Below are 19,004 nucleotides of genomic sequence, written 5' to 3'. Positions count from 1 at the left end.
TGCGATTCACCCTGCTGATTCCGTTATGACCGGTTAACTTTATTTACAATCATAAGATTTTAAACGCGTTGTGTACATATACATGCATATATGCATGTGTAGCCGATATCAGACATTTTTTATCGAATATTTAAATTAAATCCCGCGAAAAGAATTATCATATAAATAATCTTATAAATAAAATGCAATTATCTTGTCTTATAAATATTAGATTCAACGCAATTATTTTACTTATTCAATACGTTGCGTCTAATTCGTGGTTAAGGTGCACGAGACGTTCGAGGTACGAGACAGGTTCTCTCCCTAAATCTAATCACTCTCAATCTAAGCACACATTCATACATCAATATGTAACAGCGATGCTTGGGAACGACGCTTAGGTCGCATATCCCATTCTCTAGAGATACACCCGCTTGCACGTATGCACACTTTACTCACACATCTCGCTATAATGAATGTTGGGACAAAGTGTGCGATTAATTCGCTGCATTTGCATCTTTAGTTATATTAACCATGTAATCGCTAAGCGAATATAACAACCCCCAAATCTTATTGCATCTATACCTCGTTCCAGTGTTATCTCATCGATACGTTGATTTTGGATAGGATTTAATCCGAGAGTCTCGTCCTTTATGATTGAAACACACAACGCTGTATCATTTTTAATGTACGCGACTATTGAATATATTTTAGGAGATTTTATTAGATTTGAGAAAAATTTTTTTAATAATAAATTAATAATAAATTTTTAATAATAAAATTTTTTTAATAATAAATTTTTTTAGTTGGATGTATCTGGTGTTATTGTACGATTTTGATGAAAGATATCTTTGGTTCAAATCACGCATTTACCAATTTCAAGTGTACGTGCTGCGCTGAAAGATTACTGGAAAATTCACGTTTCTCAAATATCGGCGAGGCACCCCAGCGGATTCTCGTCCGTAAACATTCGTGCCAAAGTAACGTGCGATTTCCACGACAACTCACGAGGCAACAGGGGAAGCAGGAGAAGAAGGCGGAAGGTTAAAAAGCTTGGCGAACGAAGCAGCTGAGGTATGGGCATCGGGGAGAAGATGCGAAACGAGAGAAGCAAGCCAGAGAGGTCGTGAGTCGAAGGGACTACCGTTTTGCGCGGTGACGAGACGTGGGTCGCGTTCGTTCCACCCTTTTCGTCCGACGGGGACGTCGGAAATTGGGGGCTCCTCGGCTGGCGTCCCGATGCCAGGCACCCTCCCTCCTCCCTTTCCCGCCGTTAGACGCCGGTTCGTGAATTGGGTGGTTGAGGAGAGCGGAAACCAGACGCAGGAGAGAGGAGAAAAGGTGGCATGTACGTGACGATAAAATTGAGATGCGCCGGCGAGAGGGTGCGAGAGAAGAAAGAGAGAGAAAGGGAACAGCAGGCAAGGGGGTGAAACGAAATGTGCAAATAAAGCCAATATGCGCGCGGATCTCCAACCAGGCGGGCAACGATATTTCCACGAATTTCTAGAAATCGTTGGAATTAACTTTCCTCCTCTCTTCTCGGGCGAATCGGCGACCCGATCCCTCTCCACCCTTCGCGCTCTACCCTCGTGCGATCGCTCACGGCCGGATCCCTGATACCGCCGCGTTCCCGTCGCCCATTACCCGCTGATGCAGCGTGAAAATGCACGTGCATTTCGTGGCATATCGGTGCATCGCCGCCACGGGCGTGTTTTACCAAACTCGTGCTTGCGGAGAGACGCTAGATTTTTAAAATCGAATCTTCCCGAAATGGATCTCTCCGCGCTACGGGAACCGAGCGCGAATATATTGCCACTTATATCGTGACTAGCCAAAGGGACCCGTCGAAAACGACGCGAATATACACACGCGGAGAGATGGGTGAATGGCGAAAAGAATTTAATAACGGCGAAATTCTTATTTCTCGGAGAAAGCGAGTTCAACTAGAAATTATATCGCAATTACATTGCACTTAGGGGTCGGATGTAATTCCTTAATTACGCATTCCAATATTTTGCCACACGTCCCGTCTATCTTGTTATCGTATTTCCGCGAGACATTTTCTCTCGGGTGAATGCGTTTTTCTTGAAAACAAAAACGTCCTTCGCGCGTGATTAAAACTGTCGACCGTTTTGCTGCGGAATTACACATACACAAGCATTTATCGTCCGAGAGGTTTGCGGACCTTTTTCCAGCCAGGACCATTTCTCGGGAACTAGTGGCTGGTTGCTAATGTGGTTACGTTCTTTTTCTAGTCGCGCACCTTCTTCTTTTCCCTCCTCCTCCCCCCCTTCTCCTTTCCTCCTCCTTTTCCGTTGATAAAATGGAGAAAATAAAGAAGAATAAGAGCGGTACGCTGGAGAATCGTCCGTCTGCGCGCGAAAACGGGTGATCTCTCACCGTGTGGTAGGCAATAATTCTTTTCTATAGCATCCTACATAGCCGGCACGTGTATAAAGAAATACGGTTTCGTCGCGAACTCTACGGTCGTATAAATATCTAGTATACAAATTTTTAGAGGGATCAGAGAATGCAAAACGTGCAACATTCGCGAATTGCATCCTAACGCGACGTTAGCGTTAAATATCCTCTAGATACGCTTGTATTTATCTCGATATGTTATATGTTTATTTAATTAATTAAAATCTCTTCGCAAAACCTGACGTAAGTTTTTAGTTTTCGAGTTAAGACCTAATTTACATTTGTCGCATAAAAATGAGGTAATTATATATTCGCGCTCCCGAGATTAAATTCATAGCGCGGCGAGATACTTTATTTCTCGACGTTAAATACTCTCGGGCGATTTTTTGTTGGCGCGCGGAGAACCGCGCAGGATTGTCGGGAGTGCGCGAGATATATATAAGACGTCGCGGTCTCTTGTCATACACATTTCTCGCGGTGTATCCCCCCGTAATGAAATCATTTGAAATGAAATTAAGCGAGCCGCCGAGCTCGATCCGAGGGAACGACGATTATTCTTTCGTTTAAGCCCCGCGCGATACGTGGCCTTTTTTAAATTTTCAAGACGCGACACCTCCTCAGACATTATTCTCCGGTGCCGACGAGCCGGTATAAAGGTAGGATAATGAATATTCCCTTCGTCGTTGGATCCCACTCCCAAGAGTGTTCTTCTCGCGGAGAAGAGCACTGGACACCTTTTAGTCGCTACCGAATTCCCGGACTCGAAAAACGCGGTTCTCGCACAAAAGGGGATTTCGACAATGACTTTCTCTCTGCCTCTCTCTCTCTCCTTCTTTTCTTCGCAGCATAAGTCCTTTGGCGAGCACGTGGGGAAGGCCGATGTCATTTTAGATAAGTGAACCGTTCCTTTTCGGCTCGCTCGCTTCAGAGGGTGTACCGCCAGAAGGCTCTCCTTGGTCGATGTTCCCATGTATAGAGGAAAATAAAGCGAGACACGACGACGGGATGAGGTTCTTGGATAATCTTCAACTTGCACGTAGCATTAATGAACTCGCGTCGCCCCATTATACGCGAATATTAATTAACTCTCAACTATTATTGCACAGATTACACGGCGTATTATCATCATTTAGGACTCTTTTGACAAAAGATATACATACATTGGTTAAATTATACGTACGCGCTAAAATGACATTGCATTTGAGATGAAAATTTCATTAGATTTGATTTCTTCATTTATCGGAAATTACCCGCTATTCGCTAGCATTAACGAGAGTCTCTTCTCCCCCGCGTTCCGACGATAATCACACTGAGAAAAATCGTTTGATTGTACCAACAAGACGTATATGATTGAAGGCATTCTGGTTAAATCAAACAAGAATTTCTAGTTATCATGATAAAACTCGATTTTTTATAACTAGAACATTTAATAGATTTTACTATAAGGATTTGGTTAGTATTTTCTGGTTGGATCTATAAAATTTCTTGTTACATTAATTTCTTTGCTTGCCGCTAGGCGGCGAGCCACTCTTAACTTAACTCGTATTCAATATTTGCCATGTTTGAAATGTATATAAAGAACTAGTATTAACGTTAAATCCAAAGTATATTTTTTTTCTCTTACGAGCAGTAGTGCCAGAAAGAGGACGCTAGCTCTCTGATTGTGTGTGTTTGAGCTGCATCCTCTTCTTGCATCACTGTTTATCAGTTTAATTTCTAACAAACTGAATTTAAAATAATTTATTCAATAATCTGGATTGAATTTATCCAATAATCTTGTTGGAATTCAGAATATTAAACAGACTTTTGAGATTAGATGGAAAAAATTTTAGACGACTTGGTGCTGATGAGTTTAGTATTATTAACCAGATAATTTGATAAATTTAACAGGAAGAAATTAATCAGATTCATCTGGTAATTCCTACAAGAATTCTGATTCGTCCATTTTCCAACAGACATACTGATTGAATCTACCAGAATTCTAATTAATGCAACCAGATTTTTTTCTCAGTGCACGCAAGACGGGAGAAACGTCAAAGGAAAAAAAAATATAACGAAATATATCGGTGCTAAAACGCAATGCCACTCCTGGATTCGTCAAATCGTGTTATTCCGAGATGACGTCTCGGAAAAACAATCGCGATTTATGTTGACGCCATCGCCATACATCATTTATATTAAACTTGTTTTCTCCGGAAGGAGAGCGCGAGCGCGGAATGGCTTGATTATTTATGCCTATACTTCGGAGCGGACTGCGAACTTTTAACGAAAGCGTCGAGGAGAGAGGAGATAGAGGAAGTTCCATATCGGCAGACAGTCTATGCGGGGCAAGGACGAGGTGCGGCAAACAGATATTGATTGGACGTTCTTTCATCGTCCAGTGACTTTGCGAGACAGGAAAGGGGAGGAGGGGAGGGGGTGGAGAGGGGGACAAGGGAAGTTTCGGAAACCACTAGCGGCGAGGCGAATTTTTCTTCCCGTTTTAGTCGAATCATCCTGGAAAAAAAAAGGACTCTCGATCCAAAGTTTTCCGACGGCTGGTGCGCGTATTTCGTCGCGCTTCACGTGAAGCGGCTTTGAAAGGGGAGACGGTCGCCCTTCCGGACTCCCGGCATCAAAGGGTATTTGGATTCTCGTAGTTTCTTCGAATTTGTACGTACCGCGCTGAAATGTGCCGTGTGTTTTGTTACGAACGGAGCACAAAGCGCATCGAGGTACTCGGTAAAGTACAATTGTTTGGCATACGACCCTCGCGAATTTAATTCGCGACAAATTCGCAAATTTAAAATTGTCAAAGTTTCGCGTATGAATTGTCGCGTAGCCATCTTGTCGTGGATTGCATGTCTCTCGTTGACGTTTTTAAGATAGTAATTCCACTTGAATTTTTGACGTCAAACTTCTTGCGGCTTATGTAACGATAGCCGGTCTTGTAAAATCGACGACGCTCTCTCGCCTTTCCTTCCAGGGTTAAAAACGCGTCATGAAAATGCCGTTGAGAAAGCAAGCAACCTAAGTGCAACGTAAGCTTGGAGCTTCGTGAAAACGATCGATGTTTACCCATTTAAAAGGTTACATACACCGGCTAAAAAGCGAACAAGCGTGTCGCTTCTTTCGCTATCAATGGAAACTGCTGTACATTTATCATTTCGCGATTTGATTCACTCGCGATCTATCGTCCGTTTTTATCGTGGCAATGAAATACGAGCAACTTTGCTGCAAAATATAAATGTCGTTTAAATAACATTGCTCAAAGATATCTCACGGTTCGATCTTATAAATTATTATTTCAATTTTTTCTATATCTTGAATTCGAAAATCCCTCTTTTAACTCCCGGAAACATATTTAATACGGAAAAAGATTTCCAATCTTTCGCTTTCATCTTGAAAAACGTTTCAAGAGAGATGCACTTTCGATACTGCTAATACCGATAGGAATAATCTTTTGAGATACAATCAATGTTGTTACATCAGATCTTCCTGTATCACCAGTATCAAGGGGAGATGAAAACGCAAAAGAAAGATCCTTTTCCGATTGGAATCGTGTAGCATGTAGCCGACGTCGGCGAATTCAGCCGCCAGTAGTAATGATCAGCTTAAAATCAGCCATTTAAATGATGGCTCACGTAGCGTCGACCGGACAAAGTTTTGACCCTCCTTGAGTCTTTCAGCAGCGGCGAAGACCCGCCCACGTACTCGGAGATCGAACTTCCTCCGATACAATTTAACGGCTTTCAACCGTTTCCCCTTCGGTATTTACTTGGATAGCGTGAAGCCTTTCGGTTGAAAATGCGAGGTGTTGGCTCCGCGCTCGCCATAGTACTTCGACATAATAGGATGGGATTCGTTATCTCCAAGTCCGTTATTGCAACGAACGAATCCCTAACAAAGAATGATAGGTTCTTCGATAAATGACGATAATCCTACGTATTTATGGTGGTATTTACAGCAGCCAATTCGAGTAGCTTGGATCTAAATCGCTACTTTTTCTATTCAAAGTAAAAAGCCACTTTTGCCGTAAATGATAAAATATTTTGAGAAATCTCTAGACCGGATATATAAAATAGAAAGTTGCTACGAGTAAGTTCGCAAGCTTATCACTTTCTCGAAGGGATAAGACTAGGATAAGATAACTTACCAGCCCGAAGAGTGACCTCGCGAGAGAGTACGGTTCCAACGGAACTGGTCGCCCGGCATCTGTAACGAGCATTGTGAACTTCGGCTCTAAAATCCTGAGACAGAAATGGCGGGAAGTATAGCGTCCCGTTTCCCAGAAGTTGTCTGAAAAAAATGAATATCGTATAAGAATCGCAAATAAGAAAAAAAAATGTCTCAGGTTTATAACTCGAGTCTAAAGCTCTTTGACATGCGCGTTTAAAGAATGCTCTCTGACCTCATTTAAGGGAAAATGACGCCTTGAATTTATGCAAAAGTGATCAAACTCGACGGAAAAACAAGACCAAACCTCCAAGATGCGACTCAAGATGATTCGCGTGATTCGCGAAGCATGATATTTACCTGAGTCCCGGAACTGCCGTAACCGATCTCTGATCCGGGCTGGTAATCCACGTGACGTGCGGTGTCGGGCTGCCGTGTGCGGAACAGCTTAATTGGGAGCCGGTGGTATTTGAAAAGACCAGGGTGCTCGGCGGTTCCAGGATGAAGACCGGACCTTGCTGACCAAGCGCAAATTTCTCGCTGCACCCTGAAACGAAAAGCACATCGGCTCGTTAATGTTGTAATATGTTGCATCCGAGCGTCAGTAACGCAGACTACGTGGTCAATGAGAAGCGGTCGAACGCAATTAATTTAACTCGGCTAACTTATATTGTCTTTCACTCGCTCAATTTTTAACGAGCCCGCTGATGAGAAATTACGCGGTTCGCTCACAAGTGGCGGTTAACAATTTCACCGACCGATTAAATAAACAACGGATAATTAAAATTATAAATTGACGCGATATAAGAGTACTTTGGGAATGTTATTGCTCTCTTCAAATATACGTAGATGTATATTCCGTTGATAAACACAATTGTTTTCCCAAAACAATTTCATTATACGTGAATCGATTTTCTCTCTTGTTCTTTGCATAGACTGGAGGCATCTCAGGTCAAGCGATATAGTTTCGTTCTTGATTTGCTCGCGGATTAAACTCGATGTTGAAACGATTATTCGATTTGTTGGTTGGTAAGCGCCGCAGATAGAATTTTATCTTTTGTCTCGTCGAAGCGGGCGGAACGACCTGATTCGCGGAGCCGGTCTAAACCCCACGACGTATACATTGTTCGCATCCGAGAAACCGGAGAAATCAATTCCGCTAAGCCGAATTCGACCTAGATTTCGAATCGATTCGAGACCATGCTCGTTCCAGGATTAAATGCACGCCGGAGCGAATGGTCGCGTCACTGCCCGATAGCATCTACCAAATATTTCATTCGAAATCCCCGGATTAAGAAGCAACGTGCGCGAGCTTCTATAATCCGTTCCCGAAAACGCTGAAAGCTACATTTACATATAATGCAGGTTTTCCTCGATATATTCAAGTAAAATAAACGCCCGCCGGCGCGGCTCGTTGCTTATTCAGGAAACAAAATGTTTCAATCACCGGCATATCATATTCTCAGTCACACACAATGCAGCGCGACTGCATCGCTTGTTAAAAGTGGCAAATATCCATTTCGCGCATATTTATATTCTGCAAAATCTACAAAGAGAGCGTGGAAGAGAGGAGCGATGGTCGGACAGCTGAAATATGCAACGCGCACGATTACGGGATGATCGAAGGAGATGTAACGCTGGGACAAAGTGCCGCGAGGGCAGAAGAAGGGTGCGACGATCAAGCAGATCGATTCTCGTTGCGAGTCGGGAATAGGAACTGAAATAATTCATGGAATGAATTATTTAGAGACCGGCGCGACCTAGCGATGCGGTTTAAAATACGTTTTCACGTGGTTCAGATACCAATGTGTCTATGTAATAACGCGAATAAAGAGGCTGAAATTTAATTGGCTTGAAGCGATAAAACTTGTCCACGGACGGATGAAATTGCAAATTGAAATTTCAACTTTTCTGTACTATTCAATATGTTGATCTAAAAATAAGAGTGTGTCCACCGCCGAATTTTCTAAAAACATTTCGATTACTCGCGCGATATAAATTCTCGAATTCGCGAGGTACACAGGTCCGTTTGATTGAGTTTCGATTTGCTTTGCCGGGAGAATCTCCGGGTCCAATTATTTACGCGCAATACATATGTAACCCTCGAAAATTCTTCCCCGTTCGTGTACGTTCGTTCCCTTTATACCGGGCCGGCGCGCGCCAGCCTTCGATGCATAAATTCTCGCCCGTTGTCAAGAAGAATGTGGACACGTAACCACCTGTGTTTGCTCGCCTTTCAAAGAGTAAAAACCAAACGACATTGCTCCACATTGTCGTTTCCATTTGCGAGTCTACACTCGCGCGCGCACTTATTTACGCGTTCGTTCTTTCCGATTAATGCGCGAATTCTAGCGCGTACGCGATTGCATTTAATGTCTATCCTCCCCCTCGCGGGATCATTGACGTCGAGTCATCGCGCTTTTTCGCCGCATACGTGACTCGGAAAATGTACGCCCGCGTTTATCGATGACACGGCAATTTTTCTGCGATATAATTGATACGCTCGTATCTTTATCATTTATACAGCTTCCTGACAGATTTTATTTTCGCTGCGCGGTATTAAAAAAAAATGTGTATTTTATGGACGAGGGTCATATTTAACACTTGTACGCGATAAAAATGTTCGACGTCTATGAACGATGCTCTCTCGTCGTGGATGCGAAGGTAGGAGCGAGGGAGTCGGCTGACAAAGCTTTGAAGGGCCGTCGCATTGTTTTTACATCGCATCGTCGCGACTGTGTCTCAAAGTGTGCCAGAGGACGGTAAGTATATGACGTGGAGGGTGCGACGCTCAACAAACCCCGTCGCTTTTTTCCATCCTTCGAATTCCGATATCTCTCGCGTGTCGTTGATACGGGCGCGTCTGCGCGTTTGCATCCGCGAGGAGGACGTTTTCCGCTCATTGGTCGCTGAAACGTGAACCCAATTTGCAATTCGGCCGGGATTTTTCCGCTACGGCTCGCGAAAGGTCAGAGTATAAAGATTGCACGAATGAAAAGTGTACGTGTCCGGACGAAGCGGGATTTATTCGGGGAAACAAGTTACGTTAACTATGCACTCGTTGCCTCAAAACCACCCTTCGTACATGCATTTTTAAATTATCCGATATATCGTTTTCAGCATACGAGATGAAAATTGAATATTTAATGCATTCAAGATATATAATTTTACTGTTTACTCAGATATATATATCAATTGATTTGACAGCGATGCATAATCCATCGCGACGTAACATGCCGCGGCTCACGAATCATAAATTCAATGTACATCAATTATGTCAGTGCGGAAACGATAAACGTCCCAGTTTGATTTAGGGCAGATTGCGAAGATAAATGTTGAAAAGGTCACATTTCTTCTGTTCTATTTGCGATTCGCGGAATTCAACGTGGACCGCATTTCTCATATATCAGTGTATTTCCTACTAAATGGATACCAATGTTTGAACAGCCTCGCATTATCGGCTTTCGTGATAGATTTACCAGAGAAAATCTCAGAGGTAGTGCATCGCGATGCGAGACGAGGACGGAGCGAGTCTTACCAAAGTCGACGAAGAGAGTAGGTAGTCACGTCAACGTGAAAGATCGTAATTGCGAATTCGTTGACCCGCGACTAGAGTGAGCTTTTCCACGGGAGTCGCGACAGGGTGGTTGGAAGTCGATGAGAAGGAGAAAGAAACGCGAGGAACAGACAGCGAGAGAACGCGATGATGGTAGGTGGGGAGAGGTAGCCAGAGAGAGGATATAAAAGGAGAGACGAGGACACCGAACGGGACGGGGGATGTAACTGGGCAGAGGGGAGGAAAAGCCCCTGAAGACAGGGTACGAAGAGTACCGCCTCGCTGGTGGAGGTGGTGGAGAAAGACGTGGGCAAACAGACTTTGCGATCGTTTATTTTTCTGGCAATTATATCTTTCGTGAAAAGAATCCGAGCTCTTTTCACTCCGTATTTATTTCTGTCGTGAATGCATCGTGATTCATCGAGCCTATCCCCTGATGGTCCTCGAATAACAGATACCTGCCGACGAGGGAGGAAAGCTAAAGGCTTTCGCGGTATTATGAGGATCTCGATTTAGTAAACTTATTCTCCGTTCGACGTATTTAATGCAATTTAATAGGGATAATTCAATGACACGTGAATTCTTTAAATTATTCAAAAAATTTTCTCGAGGAAAATCTAATCTGAAAATCCAATCGCAAGGTAAAATAAGGTTAAAAATGTTGGAAAGATTCATAAGCTTTACATTTTATTTTATAAAAAGATATTCACACACACACACACATACTCACATATATATATATATATATATAATCTTATTTTTGAAAAAGGCACACAGATATTTGTCTTGCGGAAAATTACAGCTCGGATATATCGCGCCATTTCATTAACAGCGATGGAGCGTCGTGCAAGAGGCAACTTGCCGACGCGATCGATACAACGATGAAGATTAATGATTGTCTGGCCAAGTAATTACCGCGTTTTATTACCTTCGATGTGTAACTTTGCGAAAACGGCGTCTCGTATCGTACCGGCAACGATCGGATTCTCCTCGTATGATCAAGGATCGAGTATTATTCAGCAGCATTGATACGCAATCTAAGACAATCCCGAGCGTCCGCAGCGCGATCCATATATTCTCCGAGGATATAGTACAGCGGCTAATTCTCGTTTAATACACCTGCATGCATAATTGCCACTCTCTACGGAAATATCTAAACTTTCAAAGCGGTACACATGCAGTTAGGCAGAATTTATTTAATATACTAATCCAATAAAACTTTCATTTTATTGCATCCTGTTTAACGAGTATAAAATTTCTATAATGAGTATAAAATTGACGTGAGTATCAAATTGAAATATTAATCCCTACAATTAATCCAAGTATTAATTAATTAATTTAATTGAATGATTGAGGTTATCAGTATACAATAATCATTTGGATAATCACATACTGAGAAAAAAAACTGGTTGCATTAATTAGAAATCTGGTAGATTCAATCAATATGTCTGTTGGAAAATGGACGAATCAGAATTCCTTTAGGAATTGCCAGATGAGTATGATTAACTCTTTCCCGTTAAATTTATCAAATTTTCATGTTAATAATACTAAATTTACTTAAAAAATGGCATTACTGTGTCTATGTTTAGTTAATATAACAAGAAGTCTTATAGATCCGACTAGAAAATACTAACCAAATCCTTGTAGTAAAATCAATTAAACGTTCTAGTTATAAAAAATCGAGTCTTATTGCGATAACTAGAAATTCTGCTTGGTTTAACCAAAATGCCTTCTATCAGATGCGTCTTGTTGATACAACCAAACGATTTTTCTCAGTGCATATATTTGTGTAATTTCTTTCTTTCTCGATTAATTGCGAAATTGATAGAGCAAAACTTGATTTGAAGAATCCCTAGTTGTAATTATTAGATACGAGGGTAAAATGGGGACTGTTGATTCGCGAAGCTAATTTACTTGAATCACGCGACTCCGTTCCTCGCCTCTGAATAAGACTCGTGTACGTGCGTGGATAGAAATCTCCCAGATGCGAGCCGTAGATTGGAGATCTCTGCGAATATACCCCGCGAGCGTGCCCCGCGTGCGTATTACGTGGGGATGCATCGTGGGGATCGTCCGATAGAGAGACATCGATGACACTATACATATTGACAAGACACTCGAGACCGCCCGGGTCGCTGAAGTTACCCCGCTCTTGTCGTCCGCCCTCGCTCGCTCGGTTGATACCCTCGGCGAACCCTTCCGTTGCTGGCGATATATCGGCCGTGCTATGTTCAATGAGAACGAGAGAGGAGGAGAAAAAAGAGAGAAAGAGCGACAAAGAACTTTCTATATCGCTACTACCAGCGTTCGCTGCCGGGAGTTTGGTCGAAGCAGCCGACCTGGTCGAGTAGTACTTCATAAGAAAACGAGAGTTTGCACAGTAATAGAAAGTACCATCGGACTATCGCGACGTGCGGATCGGGCATTACCAGTTTTTTAGCATGGCAAAATATCGCGCTGCCAAAATAAAAGAAGTTTTAATCGACGAAAGGGCTGTGAATGAGAAAAATGGAACTGAAAAAAACGCGTTTCAGAATTTTACATGTAATAACCGTTAATTGAAAATTGACATTTTTGTTCTAATCTAAAATATCACTCGAAAGATAATCGGGTGTCGTAAAAAGGTGACGTTCGATCGGGAGCTTTCATCGAGGGAAGAAATATTTTCCTTTTTACGGAAACAAGATATACGAGCATGTTTACGCGAGATCTCGCAAATGTATCCGCAAGAAGGAACCAAAGGGAGCAAACTAACGAGCCCCGACCTCTCTGCCTATATAGACCTGATAAATGAGGAACAATGTCCTGCGTTTATTCGACAATACCGCTCGAAACAATGAGCGCTTCGATTCGAGGGAATATATACCGCGAAACAATGCGCCGCGCGATAATGGCGATATCTTTCTGCCGATGCGGATCCAAAGTCGTCGGTGAAATACGTACGTTCGGAGGGTGCGTACAAGGGGCGGAATGAGATCGTGATAGGCATCGAGAAAGAAGGGAAAAATACGAGACGCGTGGTAGAAAACGCGTTCCTATTGCCTCATATGCATCCAAGCATAAGCGCGACATGTAAATTACCAAGTTCGAAATTGCTTAGTTTGCGATTCTATTATCTCGCGTGCTTATCGCAAGAGACTTGGGTGGAGGAGTTGCTTTTCGCTTGATTTACGTCGTTTATTTTTTGCATCCGTAAATATTTGTTATTTTACTTTCTTTATCGTTAATCAATTAATTTTTTTATCATTAATAGATGATTTATAAAATCACAAATTTCTCCATCTCAGGCTTAAAATAATTATTCCTTTCTCTTTTAAATAGGCAAATGTTCAACAGCACAATTATCTTTATTGAGCGTTCATGAACACGTTTTGCGCTCGAGCTTCTGCAAATATATATAACAATTGTCTTTGTATTATTTTATTATCTTCCACAATTGACATCGGAATAAATGCGGAAATAAGATAATAACTGCGCCTTTTGACGAGGCGTAATACGAGCTCATGAAGGAGCGGTGGAGTGAGACAAACTCTTAAAGAAGAAGAAAAAAAAGGAAAAAAAATGTGCTCCCCAAGAGAAGAAGGTAGTCGAGGGTGGGTTATATAGCTTGGCCGTAATGGTTTGGCGGCGCGCGGTTGGCGGTTTAAAGACCGGTCAAATATTTACCGGGACTTTGCCTCGGCCCAGACCTCCTTAATAAGTTTTTTATTGCAGTTCGCTCTTTGTTTCCAAGCCACGCTCTTTCGCGTATTTGCACGCGCTCGATCGCGCTTAACGTGACTGAGAATCCTTTTCCGCTCTTTTTTCTACGGCTTCCTCTGCTGTATTTCTCAACATCGACGTTCGCTCTATATCGGATAAAAGCTTCGCCAAAAGGGGGTGGACAGACAAAGTAAATGATGCCGTAACGAGAATACGAATTTTTGTTCAGCATCACGAATTATATAGAGATTACATAGTTTCCTCATTCGCTGATAGCATCGCAAACAATTATTTGTATGGGTTTTTTGTCTGCGAAAATTCTGCAACAATGTTACAAGACTTTACTTATACGAGCAAATATGTGCAAATATTGTGGGCTATTTTTAAGTAATTTTTCTAAATTCCAAACTTATATAAATAATGAAAATGTCTCGTATTCTTGCATACGCGTTTGAAGATTTTTTAAACAAACTTTCCACGTATGTAATCGATTTAATATTGTATTCGGAAACTCGAAAGGACGACTAGTATCTAGTGAATCGTACGAAATGTCGATTGCTGGATGATCGGAGCTCGCCTTTAATCTTACAAGTCGTACAAAGCACAATCAGACATTGACAGTGAGGTAAGGGTTGAAAGAAAACGAGGATGGGACATCGCGCGAATAGTAGTTGAAGATGAGGCTTTGAATCGGGAGAGCTCGCCTCGTCAAGTCGCTCGGAGAGACATTCTTTGTAGTCCCCGTACATTTTGCTAATTAAATCAGGAGAGGCTTTCTCTCTTACTCTCCTTTCTTTTCTCTCAAGTCGGTGGATATATCCAACTTTTCTTTTGCCTCTTCGGTAGCGTGGTCGGGTTATTCTTGCACGCGTTGACACGCCGTAAGTCAAAGCGGATGTTTCTGACATCATCATGAGAGCTTGCCAAGTAAATGGGTGCACGAGAGGAAATTATTATCCATAAAAACTCGGACCTATTTCAAAATGTACTTTTGAAACGTGCTGATTGCGAGGAAAATTTTCCATCGAGGAAATATCTTACTTATCTCTCGGCCAAATTTGAACAAACATTTAAATAAAACCAATTTTTTTTCTTGAAATATATTAAGACTTGTCAAATTATATCGTCAAATTGTTTTCTTTAAAACTGATTGGAGAATTCAACATAATAAAATGTTTCTTTCTCTCTATTTTTTGAATAAAATGTGCAAATTGTCAGCGATGATACATATCTACCATATTGTTTCTTTTATGAATTGTTTAGCCTCGTAATGTGACGTGATAAAACAGGACGTCTGTTGCCTCGCGATTTGCCTTTAGCATAAAATTTGCTTTGACTGATAACGCTGAATCGGAAAGAACATCGAGTCGGAAATTTTTTTTTCATTCCCGCGAAAATTGCAGAGAATATACGCTTTAAACAAACGAACTGAACTTAAAAGTATCAAGGCCCTCATTCGGAAATTATTAATTTCATATTAATTCCATATTAATGATGGTTCGATTAATCATCTCGAGCTCGATATCTTTGTCAACGGTATCCTTGTCACGCGCAGCTCTCGCTCGTGGCCGGTTTCGTTGCGAGCCTCAAACGAATTTGCGCACCGCGTTCCGTTCCATTCGTTCGCGAAGTCGAGCGGAGAGACGCGTGCGAGCAGAGGAGAGAGAGGGGGGGAGGGGGTTATATATTGGAGCTTTCGAGATATTGGGGCTTTTGGGATCAAATCCGTTCGTCCGTTCACGCGCCCGTCAGGCTGTTATAGTGTAAGCCGATTATGCCGCTGCCCCATGCGACTCTCTCCATCACCCTTTCCCCATAACCCCTGCCCACCATCGACTGATTCCTCTCCCCCGTGGCAGAAAGGTTCTCAAACATACCGATATGGACCGATTAGGTTAAATCTCCAACGCGGATGCAATAATTGCAATGTTTCAGAGATGCTTTTTGCAATAAAATGTCGTAAAATATTATTTCAAAAAGTTATTTTCCACTTTAATACATTTAAAAGTTATTTGTATTGTTTAAATTATTTTTTATTTTATTTTACAATTTTGCAAAATACTTTTTCGACAGATCCAGGACATTTTTATATACACATAGAGGACAAAGATAAAAGGCAATTAAAACAATTGCAAAAGATTTAAAAAAACCTGACAATTTTTAGATTATACAACAAGTATCTTTTGTAGCAAAAAGGTGTGAAAGAATTATTTATCGCTTATATATTCGCATCCTTTACCTGCTTTTATCGATATCGGCGGGATATTGTATCGTGACATTATTGATTTAGTCCTCGATATCATTCCTTAAACGCTATTCTGTAATAGCCTCTCAGTTATCTCACGGCTGTCTGATGACGTAAATGCAAGAAAAATTCATCGGGCGAAAATCCTATAGGATGCATAGTCGCGCGTGGCGCACAGTGAAGGATATAGGCGTCGTATTTTCAAAGCGCTTTCAAGTGGCGTCATAACATGTTCGAGAGGATAGTCAAACTGTTTTTGACCCGGTTTCTCCGACACACGTATGCGTATGCATCGATAAGCAAGAAAAGTGTACTCTGAGTCTAGGGTCCTCGAATGCGAGAATTTGAGATTTATTTGATACGTTTGCTGTCTGCGAAATTGAAATACGCGACGGACTCCCGGGAAAAAGAGCGCGCTCCGCTCTCTTCCACAAGACAAATATATGAGATTTTAAATTTTAATATTACCTTTTGCGGGGGAGTCTCTCTGCTCGATATATATATATATATATATATATATATATGCTTTCGTTTTATATCCTTTTGACCGAAACCGGTGTGTGTTTTTAACGCAAAGACTTACTTCTAATCCGATTATGTAACGTTATAATATATGATTGATAGCTTGAAATAGCACGCGGCAGGGATCCGGGAAAGATAGTAAAAAAACGCACATATAGACGGAACATTAACCGCGAACAGACATTACACGCTTACGATATATGACGGGGTGAAATCCGGGTCGAATTGTATCTCTTTTTCGATGCATGCATTAATGGTCTTCCATCTGCATTATTCATTTATCGAGTGTACCGAGTGTATCGAGTGTATACTGTGATTATAGGTTGTTATTGATTTAGATATACGCATTGTCAACTTTATGGAGAGGGAAATATATAAACTAATATGATATTATGCATCGTATCGAGATACGAAATGCTATATCGCTTTTAAGAGAGAGAAGATTTTTAAAAAGTTATCGATTATAATACGAATAATAATTTTCCAATATTTAACATTTTCACGATGATAACGTTGCATGTATTATTTGTTTAAAATGGCCTTTAAAATAATCAATTTATCCTTTAATCGATTGCAACTTTGTTTTTTTTTTTTGTCAAGGCGATTATCCGAAAATCCGTTTATCAAAGAGAATAAATTTTTCAATTATAATCGGTTTTAATAATTTCATTTCATTTTATTTTACGCAAATTTTCCTCTTTTTTTTAGATTACGCTTCGATTAATAGAGTATATTCGCGCAAGAATTTTTTCAGTTGTGTACTCCTAATTAGTCGCGAATCTTCTTTCTCAATCCGCTTTATGGAAAATGAAGTTGGATGTCACCAGCTAAGCGCACGAAAGCTGCAATCAGCCGCCAGCATCAGATCTTACATCCTCGAGGGCTGACAATCTAATGTAATTTACTTCCCGTCTAACGCAATTAAAGCGCACTTTGAGGTGTGGCGGTACGAGAAATTAGCAGTGAACTTCGGTTTACCGATAAACTTCCTCGTGAAATCGACACCGTCGTCGTCTCGTTCCGCCGTCTTAGCGGAATTTTGCGATGCTTACTAAGCGAGCTCCGAAATCCCATAAACTCTCGAGTTTCAAGTTACACTTCACTTAAATTCCGTATACCTTATCGCGAGTATCGTCTATATTATTGCATGTTTTGTGCAGCGAATAAAGAATTGTCAGAGCTACGAGATAAATCGCGAGGAGAAAAATTTTAAAGTATCCTTTCTCCCGAACCGGTTCTTTTTCCTTCAACATTCCTGCGGAGCTTCATCTGTTCTTGACTTATTTCTTGGTGCAAATAAAGGCGCATAATAGGAAAGCATGTAAATAAGTTATCTGCGATATACTACATACCACTGTGCACCCTGTATATACTACCAGGGGTGGTGCAATACTTTTGCATCATCCCCAAAAATACAGAAAAGTAAATGAATAACGTTTCCATCTTTCTCCCCCCAGCTATTTTGCTCGTGTTTTTAAAATTATTAAAGCATAAAATAACAGCAAATATAATATAATTTGATATTTATTTCTGTTTATTACATTTATTTCTGTTTATAAAAGCAACGACTTTTTTCTATAAATAAATACTTTTGATCGGGATATACAGGGTGTTTCTTAATAAGTGCGAAAAATTTTAGGAGATGACTTTTTGTCGAAAATTAAGGAAGGTTTTTCATATAAACATATACTCCTACATCCCTCCCTGTGGAGTTACACTCCTCCAAAAATGGAGGTAAAAGTTAGGTTTTTAGGTTTTTATTATAATTTTGTTTTTGTTCCAATTTTTCCAACATTTATTCTAATTTTATTTTTATTTTAAAATTTAACTTCTCGTAATTCGAAACCTATGCTATTTAGCATCGCGCTATGCACAATAACGTATTTTATTTTTTTTTTAAACCTATTGATTTTATGAAAAAAATAAAAGAAATAAAAAAGTTTCTAAATAAATCAAACTTTTTAATGCATATTTTTAGATGATCATATTCCGACCCACTAAAAAGTTCCACTAAAATATTGAATAGGGGTTGCTAATTTCTTCCCCTTATAACAATACGGGAGGTTGAAAAAAATATTAATAGATAACCTTTTTACTAGTAGAAAATATCCACCTAGTTTCATTTATTTAACTTGTTCCAAATTTGAGAAAAAAATAAAAACCTAACTTGTACCCCCATTTTTGGAGGAGTGTAACTCCACAGGGAGGGATGTAGAAGTATGAAAAATCCCCCTTAATTTTCGACAAAAAATCATCTAAAATTTTTCGCATTTAATAAGAAACACCCTGAATATATGCACAATACATCAAAAATTTTGCAACGTGAAATTGTGTGTAAAACATGGCGAGAGATACAAGCTGGTTCTTGAAAATTAGAAAACGCCACAAATGCGAGAAAACAATGCGAATATTTGGCTCTCT

At 40.7% G+C, this 19,004-nt stretch overlaps 1 protein-coding gene across 6 annotated transcripts in view; it reads right to left on the bottom strand.

The window, feature by feature from the left end:
- Dscam3 (Down syndrome cell adhesion molecule 3) overlaps positions 1-19,004 on the bottom strand; it is a 99,351-nt gene that overhangs the window by 19,249 nt on the left and 61,098 nt on the right. For all 6 annotated transcript variants that reach the window (XM_083100999.1, XM_083100998.1, XM_083100995.1 and 3 more), the window contains exons 3-4: positions 6,919-7,105; positions 6,539-6,681 (exon numbers count right to left, since the gene is read on the bottom strand). In XM_083100999.1, coding sequence (XP_082957125.1) covers positions 6,539-6,681; positions 6,919-7,105 — 330 coding nt within the window. The remainder of the gene's footprint in view (positions 1-6,538; positions 6,682-6,918; positions 7,106-19,004) is intronic.

This window comes from Camponotus vicinus, unplaced genomic scaffold (assembly GCF_025532165.1).
Source record: "Camponotus vicinus isolate PSW18456_S1 unplaced genomic scaffold, iyCamVici1.0 SCAF_5, whole genome shotgun sequence".
Classification (NCBI taxonomy): Eukaryota; Metazoa; Arthropoda; class Insecta; order Hymenoptera; family Formicidae; genus Camponotus; species Camponotus vicinus.
Note: the sequence above shows the minus strand (reverse complement) of the source record. Positions and strands in the feature narration are given on the sequence as shown.